This window comes from Brachyistius frenatus, unplaced genomic scaffold (genome assembly GCF_029030835.1).
Source record: "Brachyistius frenatus isolate BFR_SWC_R1_liver_20210118 unplaced genomic scaffold, ASM2903083v1 Contig_171, whole genome shotgun sequence".
Lineage (NCBI taxonomy): Eukaryota > Metazoa > Chordata > Actinopteri > Embiotocidae > Brachyistius > Brachyistius frenatus.
The window spans coordinates 234,537-248,351 of record NW_027210770.1 but is presented as its reverse complement, the minus strand read 5'-3'; the positions used below and the strand labels follow the sequence as shown (position 1 = coordinate 248,351).

The window sequence follows — 13,815 nt, the reverse complement described above, 5'->3', positions numbered from 1 at the left end:
TAACCTTAACACTGCATATAAATACAAAATACTGAACAGATCTATAAATTAGATGTAGTGTCACAGAGATATCTAATAAGTATATACAGATCGTTCACCATAAACTGCTCTGTTGTTCTGGTGTGTGTGTGTGTGTGTGTGTGTTTGTGTGTGTGGGTGTGTGTGACCTGACAGCAGAGGGGTGAGGCTCTATAACGCACAGGTACCACATAGTGGCATCAACAGTGAGCCTGTGGTTCGGTTCCCGGCCGGCCGGACCTTCGCTGCCCGTCCCCTCCAGGTTCTGTGTCGACTCTGTTCTGTCTTCACAAACGGGCCAAACATTGACTAAAGGAAGCTGGAAGGTTGTGTGTTGATCTGAGATCTACTTCTTTCTCTGTATATACCTGCAGATATCCCTTCAGACAGCCTTGTCTCAACATGTCATGTGAAAAGAACACACCTCAACATGAAAGTAATACACATAAATAACAGGACTTTGTTACGCGAATGAGGCGTGATCAGAAGCAGCTGCATGTTCCAACTCTAACCACACGTTAACATTTAAACCGCTCTGACCGCCGGTCTACACTATAACCCATCCTCCAGGGAACAAAGTCTTCTTCACAGTTTCTGTCCCCGCTGCACAGAGACGCTGTCCTCTGTCCCTTCAGGACACGTTTAGTGTTTTCAGTCTCTTCGTACAGCGGCGACAACTTCACATCATGTCTCGTAGGGAGACACTTCTTGGACCTGTCATTCACTTCACAGACAACAGAACCTCCTGCACCTCATTGCCACCCCTCTGTCCTCCCTGTCCCCCTCTTCATCCCCCTTTCTGTCCTCTCTGTCCCCCCCTGTGTCTCTTCGGCCCAGTTTCAGAGTTAAGTCCAGGTTCTGTTGTTCCGCTCAGTGAAGTAGTGATGAACCACTTTTGTTTCCAAGAGCTCTCAGACATATTTATGTCCACAGCAGACGATTATCCAGTGAAGAGTTTCATAAAATAAAGATACAGATGTGTCACAAGTTTCCGTTCGTACGCCACCGGCGCAGTCGTGCCTCTTTTAAGTAGTCTCTCCGTGTAGCAGCAGTAAACATTGTCGTGGTAAATGAACGTATATATTAATATTTTTAAACACCATCAGCATCCAGGACGTCCTGTGTTATGTTTCGTCCTTGCAGGGAGTGATCATCGGGTCAAAGTGCTGTGCCATGAACATACTTCCTTCATGCCAGTGTCATCGTCACCTCGGTCTGTCACATCTGTGGAGGACAACATGAACATGTGGTTACCAGGAGATGTCTCACACATCACTGCTCCAGTAAAGACAGAGACAGGGACAAGACAGGAAGTAGAGGTGGACAGCGAGGATGGATGATTATTGATCTGAGACCGTTTCAACCTGCTATGTGTGTGTGTTAAGGGGGAAGGGTGGGCTGAGGGAGAACTAATCCCCCCCGAACACTAAACAGCCGATCAGAATCAGTCTGCGGTCACGAGTGTGTGTCTGTAACTCCAGAGCAGTGTGGGGGGGCCAACAGTGTGTGTGTGTGTGTGGGGGGGGGGTTCCGAGGTCATGTAGTGGGGTGGGGGTGGGGGGTGTCAGGGCAGGTCGTGGATCAGCTTTGTTCAGTGAAGCAGCAGCTCCAGCTTCTCTTGGTGGGTCAGAGTCTGAACTCAGTCTTTCATTCTGATAACACACAAGTCAAAACCAGGAAGTCAAAACCAGGAAGTCAAAACCAGGAAGTCAAAACCAGGGAATAAAATCCTGGAATCGTGACACGCGGAACATCTTCTTTGCTCTCAGTCACCTGGAAACCTGCTTTTACTCTACGTCAGTCTGCGCGTTTTCTACTGAACCAGTAAAAGTGGATTTTCAGGTTCTTCTCGTGTTCATGCTGAAACTTTTAGGAAATAAATTCTCAGTTCAACTTCAAAAACAATTCTACATGCAACAAAAAGCACCACAAATAATCTTAGGACACTTTACAGAGTGAAGACAGGACCTGACAAACAACCCAGAGGAACATAACAGCAATCTGACAGGAGCCACAGACGGGAGGAAAAACTGCCTTTTAACAGAAAGGAACCTCCAACAGAACCAGAACCAGACAACATTGGCCTTGACCGGTTGGAGAGCAGAGAGAGAAAATAGCAGCATGAAGACAATAAAACCAATAAAAGTCCATGTTAATCCACCAGCTAACTTTTTCTCTTTGCTGTGTCCAAAGACTTCATCTGAAAGGAGCAAAGTCTGTCCGCTGATGAAGACCATGAAAGCACTGGGAAAAGAGGAAGCAAGCTGAGGTTAAGTGAGGAACATGTTTCTGGGCCTCCACTTCCTCCGCTTCTCCTCTTAGTCTGCTTCTGTTGGAGGTTTCTTCTGTTAAAAAGAGTTTTTCAGTGGAGGTAAATGTTGAATCGTTGGTTTTCTCTCCATCATGCTGTAAGGTGTCGACCTTACAATGTAAAGACCGGATCTTACGGTGACTCTGTATCACCTCAGAACATACAACGTGGCTTATTATGGGATGGGCGGGAGGGGAGTGTCACGGGTTTCACCTTTAACCAGCAGAACTGCCTGAAAAATGGCATAAATGTAGGTTTCTTTGAAGTACTGAAGTTCCTGTGAAGGAGCTTTGTGGTCTGTTAGAAGTGGAAACAGATGTTTTCATGTTAAATGTTGTTGTGGTAGTTTTTCATTGTTCTGAGCAACCACAAATGAAATGACATTGAGCAACATTGTTCTGTGGTGGCAGCGAGTGGAAACCTTAAAACCAAAGTGACCAAACAACAGATACCACCAGAGGTCATTGAGAAAATATGGGAGAACGAATTCATCAAACCATTTAAAAGAATTCATATGAAGTCTGTTGGTTTCTGAAATAAAAACACTCTTCACCAAAAAAAAAAACAAACATTGAAAAGATGATTTTCTCTCAGCAGCTGCTGATGTTGATGGAAAGGTTCAAGAAAGAACTTTTTCTAAGATGTCATCTGAAGTCTGAGCTCATCAACTTGAATGTCGTACAAACAGATGGAATGCATTTCATCTTAAACATTCAGACTGGTTTCTAAGACGACACCAACACGTATGTGATGGTTCATCAACAGGAGACACTTGCAAGCACAAAGACGTACAGACTCCAACACAGCAGGACACGGCAGGGACAGGCATGCTTCAGGAGGACACAGAGCATCTACGCAGGGGGCAGAGCGGGGCAGAGACAATGGGGAGGGAACACAGGCTTTTCATCGGGACACGTACGGTCAACAAACCTGCAAGTTCTTTGGTTTAACTCAAGCTGCCTGGCCTTGCAGTCTAACTGCGTGAGTGTGCAGGAACATCTACAGGTGAGAGGGTCCTGCACAAACAAGCGCTTCCTTCTCTCTGAACAAGGCACACAGTGGCTGCAAGGGAAGCAGAAAGGAGAGACAGAGAGATCTAAGCTGCAGAGAGAGACTTCAGCAGAGAGAGAGCAGATGCAGACACACATGCACCCCCCTCCCTGATTGGCACCATGCTACCTGGATATCAGTGAACCCTCACCTGTGACATTATGTTTCATTCATTCCCCAAATGACTAGTGTAAAAATCTGTAAAAACCTTCCCAGACATCCAGTCTCAGTATGCAGCAACATGATCAACATTTAAATCTTGACTTTAAACTCTGGAGAAGGGAAGACGATTTCAGTTTTTATAAAATAACTTTCATCACTGTTAAACCTGAACTCTAGAGCCAACCAGACAAGACACCTTCTCCCTCTTGTTAATAAGACCCGTCGTGGTGCAACAAAGATGAAATATGAACACGATTTGGAGTCGGATTAGACATTACAGACTGTTACAGTGAGGTTTAGAGATGAAGGTCACATCATAGACACAATATGAAGATGTAGAAGAGTTCTGCTTTGTCTCTCAGCACACATCCCAGTAGCACCATCGGTTCTGTATCGTCCTGTATATGAAAACATGAGCATGGTAGCCCAAAGCACAACTTATCTACGACCTTCTCAAGGCTGCACCCGTCTGAGCGTCTGCACTGTAATACTGTAAATACACTGAAACTAAAGGAAGCGCATTCAACTGAGAAAAAATAATTAGGCAGCTTCGCTCATAATTATGACTTACAAACTCATAATTATGAGATCCAGATTTATTTAAGGTGAAGGAAGAAATATGCTGTCAGATTCAAACTTTCCGACTCAATAACTCAACGCTGGTAAAACCCAAATGAAGGTTATGTCCTACTGAAGGAAGGTAGATCCAGCTAGTTATCAATTTATTTTTTGGTGCTGTACTTTTCATACGGTACCGTCCCGCTTCCTGCAACAGGAAACAAACATCGATTGGCTTTTAACAATGTTTAGTTATTGACTTATTGATCCGGAAAGTTCAAATCTGACAATATCTAACTTTATCATAGTAGCCAACATTAATGCCAACAGGCATCTTGACTTTTCTCATAATTACGAGATCCAGATCTCATAATCATGAGATAGTAATTCATAATTATGACATAATAAGTTATAATTATGAAATAGTCAGTCATAATTATGAGCTAATCAGTCATAATTATGAGATGATAAATCATAATCATGAGATCTTGAGCCATATTTATGCAATTTAGCTGCCTAAATCTTTTTCTCATGTGAATGCAGTGCTCTTCCATTAAAACTAAAGGAAACATGTCAATAAATGAAAAGCTCAAAACAAAGTGCAGCACACTTTAAAACAGCCTTACAGCCATTCATCATAGACAGCAGCAGTGTTACCATAGTAACATAATTTTACTGCTACACAAACCGAGTACAGGTAACACTGACGACCTGTCAGACCTCCAGACAAAACAAGGCGGGAAAAAGAGAAGGGACACCTGAGCAGGTGAACAGACACACGCTGGGGTCAACAGCAGCAGAACATCAGATCTAATCTGTTTCTGCAGTAGAACGTGTTCTCTATGTCTCTGTATTAGAACATGTTATATGTCTCTATATATTGTATATACTGTGCATTTTTATATTTAATATTTTTTACTGTTATTTTATTACTTTCATGTATCTATAAATGCTGCTGTAGCGAAAAAATTTCCCCTTGGGGATTAATAAAGTACCTACCTATCTACCTACCTACCTACCTATCTATCTATCTATCTATCTATCTATCTATCTATCTATCTATCTATCTATCTATCTATCTATCTATCTATCTATCTATCTATCTATCTATCTATCTATCTATCTATCTATCTATCTAGTAGAACATGTTCTACGTCTCTGCAGCATAACATGTTCCATGTCTGTGTAGTAGAACGTGTTCTCCATGCCTCTGCAGTAGAACGTGTTCTCTATGTCTCTGCAGTAGAATGGGTTCTATGTCTCTGTAGTAGAATGTGTTCTCTATGTCTCTGCAGTAGAATGGGTTCTATGTCTCTGTAGTAGAATGTGTTCTCTATGTCTCTGCAGTAGAATGGGTTCTATGTCTCTGCAGTAGAACGTGTTCTATGTCTCTGGTTAGATATTGATCCACAGACTGAGTGTATCAGACTGAACACCTCCATGAACTGAACACACCCTCTTTACTGCACCTGTGCTCACCTGTCGCAGGTGAAGCAGCTGCCTACGTGCTCCTTGTCAGGTGGGCGGAGCTTATCTCCCTTCAGCCCAGTGATAAACCGATTGGACTGAGCTCCTGTTATCCAATCTCTCCTCCACCCATCCATCAGGTTTAAACCTGCTGAGCTCAGTTCAGCTCACAGACACTCCTCTCAGTTGATTAAGCAACCTGACCTCCCGCTGAGGAGCATGAACACACACACACACACACACACACACACACACACACACACACACACACACACACACACACACACACACACACACACACACACACACACACACACACACACACACACACACACACACAGTCAGCTGGGACACCTCCTGACTCCTCTGCAGCTCCCTGTCTCGTCTCCCAACTCATCCTCTATTTACAGCACTAAAAATATAAATAGGTTAACTGCATGACGCCTGCCGCTGTGATCGGGGGGTCAGTTTGTCCACCAGCTGGGATCAGGGGGTCAGTTTGTCCACCTGCAGTCAGACCTCACTGTTACAGACACTAGTGTAAAGTACTAGTGTCATAAAGAAGAACACTGAACGTGGGACAGCCCGTTAAAGATCAGGAGAACTCTCTGCAACTCCACGAAACACGACCTACACTCACCGAGCACCGACACATCGTTGTTGAAGGGAACGATGACATCATCTGTTCATAACACATCTGCAGCTCTGAATGCTGAAACGCAATCATGCTGTCACTACTGAAAATAACTCAAACACTTCCTCTTCCTGCTTCTCAGTGATATGAACAAAGATGGACACAGTGAGGGAAGGTGTGCGCTTCTGAAATGGAAAAGAAAACAACTCGTACTTACTATTCTTTCTTCGCTTGAACATCCGGTCGAAGCCTGAAAGAGAAGCAGGGATTATTGGTGATGTCACTGCGTCAGCGTGGCGGCATGTCAGAGGAGGTGAGCTCTTACCTGCATTCACACTTCTGATGTTCCGTGAAGCTTAAATGGATCGTATGCTGTGCTACCTTTGGTCTGAACTGTATCACCTGGAGGAGAGACAGACAGAAGAAGGTTTACATTCACACTTCATCACAGAACCGGACCGGAACCGCTCGGAACCGAACTACATCGACCCCTCAGAGCTGACTGTGTGGTCTGGAACCACTCAGAACTGAACAACATGCACAGGAAGCAACCGTCGCTGCGGGAGGCTGTAAACAACGTGAGCCGAAGTAAACATATCTGCCAAACCTGTCTAACAAGCTGCACATTTACTGAATGTACACAACAACAACAACAACAACAACAACAACAACAACGATAACAACATCAGAGGGGCGTTCTATGAAGCAAGCTCAACATATCCAGGCTCTCTTTGTCTGAGCTGCTCAACAAAGTGGAAACTCTCCGTCAGAGATAATTGGTACTACCACAGCTTTCTCTGTTAACTCCTGCGTTCACATAAAAGGGGAAGAGTCTGCAGCATCTGACCAATCACCAACCTGGACAAGTGTACTGACAGCTGAGTCTCACGTTTTAAAAACAAAGAGCAAACTATAATTTTAAAAAACTATAATGAAGTTAAACAGATAATCCAACTGAAAGCAGCACAGCTGCTGAATGATGAAGGATGTGGAAAGAATCTCAGACCATGTGAATGTGTAGCCGAAGTTAAAATACTTATAATATCACCATAAAGATCACAGGAAGATCGGACTAATTACATGAGCATATTTCATTAATCTATTATTAGATGTATTGTCATGACATGTATGAACATTTTAGTCTCATCATTTCACCTGCAGCTCCGAAGGAGTCAAACAGACCGAGGAGCAAATACGAAATAAATATAAAATCATAATTCAAAGCGAGAGGTAGGTTTACTGTCAGATCTTATAAGTACAAGTGAAAGGCTTCAGTGCTTCAATCAGTCCCCAGTTGTACGATGATATCAGTTAAAAAAAAACCACTACATTAATCTATCCCTCATAAAAATCACAGGGGAAAGACACAAGTTTCTCGGTCTCCGAACATTCAAAGTTTGGAGATCACAGCTACCACCTGCAGAAAACACGTCTTCCCACAATGCTTTGCGAGACGATTGCCGCGCGGGCGCACGCACTCACCTGCAGCGTGACGTTGCGCGTGTCCGTGGGTACGCACTCCATGGCCTCGTCGCTGCAGCAGCCTCCGCAGCGGGCCAGAACCACGCAGGACGGGATGTAGTTGTGTTCCGTGTCCTCCGGGTACTCGTGCGCGATGTCCACCAGAACCTCCCGCGGCTGACACATGCTCTTCGTGATGACTTCCGTGAAAGGGATGACTGCGAAACACGAGAGAGGGATCATCAGCCGCCGCTTTCACAATCAGAGACAAACGGGATTTATATTCATGGAGTAACGGATGAGTATTCCTATTTTATTTCAATCCTCAGTTTCCCAACAGCAGCAGACAGCAGCCGGGCTGCAGCAATCACACCGTGTCCCTCCGTCCCTCCCTGAGACCGGATCAAACGTGTTTGATTGTACAGCAGATTCTCTTTCTTTGTTGTGTTGAAATTGTGGAAATAAAAAAAAAAAAAGATAAAACATTTTTTTTTAGCACTACCTGATAATAGCTTCCTATGATAATAATCCTGCTGCACATGACAGAAATATTTGACTTTTAGTCTTTTTTCCTAAAAGTGACACAGCTGTTTGGAAAGGCGACTTTATGCCCCGATACTTTCAGCAGATTTTCTGTTGACAACAGTTTTTGTTGGAAAATTTTAGGAATTTTGCTAAATTGCAAACATTGTGGAGATTGCTTAAATTTGCTGTCATTATTGCATTTGCAAAATCCAGACTTCCTGGAGGGACAGCTGAGGAGGCAGAAAAAAAAACATCTGACGGCACATTTATCTGGTGTGATGGAGAATTTAACTTTGATTTGTGACAACTGTTCATGTTAAATGAGTTCATGTGGCGCTGACACAGAGTAAAAATAAAAATAACTCCCACTGCTGTGTGCAAACAGTGAAAGTTGAACTCCAACATCACCAGAAATTGCAATCATCCCATATTTAGAAGGAGACGACCCATCACATGACCATGTGACCAAAAGTCTAATAAGAGATGATTTTGTGATGAAAGTGAAGCAGCTGCGCAGACAGACGCCTCCTTCACTGAGATGGAGAAATCAAAAGTTTTAAAATCCCCTCAGCGGCGACATCACAGCACACAGTCATGGAGGACACGTGAAGATCACAAGCAGAGAGCTGGCAGATACACTCAGGCCGAAGCCACACAGACCACTGGCCTACCCTCACTGCTGCCCAAAATAATCCCTCCCACAGACTCGGCTCCCCCCGACCCCCCAGAACTCCTGACCCCTGATTGGTCAGAGCAGCCGTGACCTCCGTCACGGCGGCGCCAGGGTTCACCTCTGACATGTGACCCCGGGAGACCCCGGAGGCCGCTGGGAGTCTGAACGAAAATCTCCGACTGACTGTGGGCCGGTGGGCTTCAGGGTTAGATCTGATGTCATAATACCCGGGTGGCTCCTTTAAAGCTTTATTAAGTCTCTTATGAAGAATCAGTGGAATGTTGAGTAACAGTCAGAGGGAGTCTTCATCACTTCAGAGGAACACCTCACTGCTTCTTAATACACACTGACGTTGCAGCAACATTTGTTCCTCCAGATCTACAATGAATGACTCTGCAGATGTAAACTGACCGAGTTCCAAGACGGAGAGACGCTGAGGAGGCGGAGACGCCTTCTGTCTACACACTCAGCCTGGTTTACCTCCTCACTGGGGACAGAGGTCATACACTCAGCCTGGTTTACGTTCTAATGAAGGACAGAGGTGACATGTCGTACAACTCCAGCATTCAATCTGCCCCTGAAAATAGTCCCTAAAAAAACAGATGATATCTTCTGGTTTCAGTGGTGTTTAAAACGTCTTTTAAAATGGGATGTTGTTCACAAACATGAACGTCCATGATGAGTCTGGTGTCTAAGGCCGCTTCCATGAGCAGTGTGATCAATGTGTGTGACGCAGACAGCCTCCACAGCTCATAACGCGAGAGGCGGCTGAGTGATGCAGTTCGTACCGACTGTCTGTGTCTCTCTCCATCAGCAGGTCACCGCTCCAACCCTGAACTCAACATAATAAATCTGAGCATGGCCTCGAATCGAGGCCGACTGTTCTGCCCCGGAGTCACTGGAGAGGCCTTCACTTATTTCTCTCTCATGATAACTCTTGCTTTGAAATGTTCACCACTTTTATGGTGGCTCCAAAGTCCCACGTCAGACCTTTGACCAGTGGGAACTTGGACTCGTGTTCGCCCTACTGAGCTCGTCCTGCGGAATGAACAGATGATAAACCTGTCTGACATCATCTTCTTCCACTTACCCTCATTTTTACTCTTGTCCACTGCCTTGTTCAGACTGGCAGTCTGTAAGAGATGCACATTGACCACATGTTAATATTTATTGTATGAACTCACACACACATTCATGACATTTTTTTATTTTATTTTGCTGCTTTTCATGTTGTGAACCCTGTTTTAATAAAAACTAAATAATGCTGGATGTAAACAGACTCCACATATATCTGATTACTAAAATGGGCAGTTAGAGCTATTAATCCTGTCAAGTTAGAAACACGCAGACCGGAAAAAAGCTATTTCACCTTCAAAATAAAGGCACTAAAGCCTGTTGCGCCAACAGTTGAGTCAAATGTGTGAATCAAAAGATAATAAAATTACATTTTAAATTTAAAAGGTCAGCTCATTGTGTATTAATGTTTTAATCATTTGATGGTGAACATGGAGTCTTTTCACCATTATTCGTGCCTCCCAGTGCACGTCACACATCTGATGTCCACAGCACGGGGAAATGCTGCTGTGACAGTCTTTACGTCACTTCCAGTTTCAAACTTTAAGGCCTTTGCGAGTAAAAAGAAAAAAGCTCAGACTCTCACTTGATTCACTTCACTACGTTTCTTGCGGCGGAGCTTTATTTTGAAAGGAAACAGGAACCCACAGTTGTATGAATCGGAATTAGTGACAGACAAATGGAGACAGAGCTCTGTGTGATCTCCGCTGGCTGCTGCAACCGTCGTAGATATTGCGTGAGAAAGCGGGAACGATGAGGGCACAGCAGGGCGGGAGGACCCGGATCACCGGGAGGACAGATCCGGATCACCGTGAGAAAATACTGGACCCCGAGTGTGGAGGGCTTCAAACTACAGTCATCTCTGAGCCTGAGAGTTCTCAGCAGGCAGAACTCCATTCAGAAAATTGGCACTTTAAGATCGTGACCTGGCAGCAATAATAACAAAATTGAATTTTCTGAGAATTCTTCCATCCGGATCACAGATTTTCATTCAAATGACACCTTTTCTACCTCTGGATGTTCCCGCTAAATTCAACACTTCACGGTCAAATTAAACAAGTGTCCTCCTCATACTTATTTTCTGTCTCTAATAAAGCTGTCCAACCTACACACTCTCTTCATTAAAAGAGGAGGACTGTTCAGTTTCCGATGAAGACTTTTAGATTGACAAAAAATGTTAGAAGTTTAAATTCATGAACAAATCTGTTCCAGATTCACTTCAATATATTTTTACTGGAGCACATTATTTCCTTCGGTTCATTCTTAAAGGACAAACACGTGTTAGTTCACCTGAATGAGAGAAGAGCAGAAGTAAAGACTCACCTGTACAGGCAGGTGAAGCACCGCTGCCAGCAGGATGTGTACCAGACTGACACCAAAGTTCATGGTTGGAAATCCGCACGTTGATCCTGAAACCTCTGCGCTCGTTCAGGAGTCAAAAATAAGAACAACGTCTACGTCACAACAGGCACGAGGTCAAAAATAAAAGAAATATTACAAAAACGCGGCAAATGTTGGCTATAGTAAAAACAGATCCATGTCTTCCACGCGCATGTGGCCCGTTCACAGGGACCCCTGGAGAGCGTCCCAGCAGCGATCCATTGTAAACCTTCGCGTCCAACGAGCCCACTCCGCAGACAAAGACACTACGAGGGCCTCTAGATCCACACAGGAACCGGGACTTCAGGATCCGGAACCTCACGAACCGGGACCTCACAAACGGGGACCTCACGAACCGACCGGTCCTCCGTAGTGGAAATGTTGGAACGTATCAACTCCCCAACTTTACGCGCAGGTGTGTGTCTTTACGCTCATTGATCCCACAACAGAAGGTGTGTGTCTCTGCGTGTGTAGAGGCCGTTTGTCGGTATAAACCCTCTTCCTCTCTACGGTGTTTCTTCCTCGGTGTCCGGTGCCTCCTCTTCTCGTTATGAAGTCTTCAGGGGAATCCTCCACGTCATTCGCTAACCCGCTCCTCGGTACCGGCCCGTCTTGCGCTCCGTGCCCTCTTCATGCGTTATTAAAGGTTTGTGGGCATCAGCGGGAGCAGGGCTGAGGGGGCGGGGCGGGACGGCGTGAGGAACCAATGGCAGAGGGGGGGGGGAGGTAGACCGGCCTTCAGCAAAATGACAAATTCACAAAAGCAGGAAAAAAGGAGCAAGCTGCGAAATAATCAGCACGGAGGGGTAGTTGTTCATCAGTCTGTGAACAGCTTCCTCCTGGTTCATATAAAACACGTTTTATTCCCAACAAACTATATGAAACTCTTTTTATTCCCAACAAATTATATGAAACTCTTTTTATTAACAATAAACTATATGGAACTATTTGTATTCATCACAAACTGTTTCATATAAACTATATATATATATATATGTGTATATAAAGCTTGTACTGATCAGATGTTATTATGCTGTGATTGAAGTTGTCTTCTACTTTTGTTCCTCATCCGTTTTAAGTATTACACATTCAATTATCAACATGGATTAATAACAAAATCAGCAACTGAAAACAATTTTTATGTTTGTGTTCTTGTAAAGGAATATTTTTTTAATTAACACAATAAACACAGACTCTAATCAACATAGTATGTGATTACTTAGTAATCATCATAACAATTCATTCATTTGTTTTCCAACTTATTCCTGTAAAAAGAAATATGAAGCAAAGAGCAACAGTGATCTGTGTAGCACGACATGCAACTAATCGAGCTCTGCATCGAGCTCACCTGAAAGGAAGGAAATGAGGTTAACACAAGCAGTGGAACCACCTGCCATAGAATTGCATGAGAACACTCATGAGGTTCACCAGCTTTCTATCATTATCAACAAAAGTAAAATATAAAAAGGGGAAAAATCCACTTACATTCCTCAGGGACACAAGGCACCTTCACCACCGTGACGGATTGTTGATTCATCTTACCTGCTGGTCTCAGATGAGGCAAGTAAGGCAAAGAGGTAGAGTTTGTTTATAGGTAGATGATGGAATCATTCAAGGTAAAGACCGTGGTGACGGTCTGAGTGATGTCGAAACAGATCAGCGGAGAGACTCAGCGGAGCATCTCTGTGACGGCTTAATGGAAACCAACCAGACTGCTGGAGGGAGAAGAGAGGGAGGAGGGAGAGGAGGGGTCGGAGGTGTTATCAATATTTTGAACAGAGGAAGATAACGCTTGTCCCGTTGTGATATGTACCACCTATTCTAATTAAATCCAGTCCTAAATAAATTCAAGAGTTGGCAGCCTCCTGCACGCTTTCAGCAGCTCACCGAGACGGATGTCGGCCTGAGAAGACAACTCCTGAAAAACTGACTGATCTGAAGTACAGTAAATTAAAAAATATGCTGCTCAGCTCTTCAGACAGAATCTACATGTCCTTCTTTGTAGAAGCGAGTCAGGCTTGCTTGTTTGTGTGGGGGAACACCAGAACCACACTGTTCTGGGAGATGATTCCTCTAAACCCAGTGTGGGAGCAGGCCTGGTTCATGAGTGGGCTGCAGCTGGGAGGGATGGTGGGATGGTTCCAGGTGAGAAGTAATTAGCTCAAGTGTTTGGTGTTAACTGATGACTCTGTCTACTTTATATTAGCAGTAGTGGACCAGGACACACCAGCTCACTCTGGAACCAGAACCCAGAGTTCAAGTGTGAGCTGTGTCCTTTGTCTGGAAGAGTACTGAGGCTCAACAACTGCATGCAGCTCTACAGAATGTCACCTTGAGTTAATGAATGAACAGTGTGGGTCACGAGGAGGCTGTAGAGTGTGTACTGTATGTGTTGCTAGGCTGCCTCTCTCTGACCTGTCTGAGGGGACATGATATCCTTCCCTGCAGGTCTTCGTCAGGATCCTGCTTCAGAACGTTTATCTGCGACAATCTGCTCTTCTC

The 13,815-nt window shown here is 44.4% G+C and overlaps 1 protein-coding gene across 2 annotated transcripts; it reads right to left on the bottom strand.

The window, feature by feature from the left end:
* Positions 1-814: 814 nt before the first annotated feature.
* vegfaa (vascular endothelial growth factor Aa) lies at positions 815-11,936 on the bottom strand. Of its 2 annotated transcripts, XM_069717271.1 has the most exons (7): positions 11,257-11,936; positions 9,950-9,992; positions 7,683-7,879; positions 6,526-6,602; positions 6,418-6,450; positions 3,260-3,391; positions 815-1,242 (listed from the first exon to the last, which is right to left on the bottom strand). In XM_069717271.1, exons 1-7 carry the CDS (start codon positions 11,317-11,319, stop codon positions 1,224-1,226), a joined length of 564 nt encoding a protein of 187 aa, XP_069573372.1. In that variant the 5' UTR covers positions 11,320-11,936; the 3' UTR covers positions 815-1,223. The 2 variants fall into 2 exon arrangements, with proteins under 2 accessions (XP_069573372.1, XP_069573373.1); XM_069717272.1 differs by lacking the exon at positions 3,260-3,391.
* Positions 11,937-13,815: the final 1,879 nt, after the last annotated feature.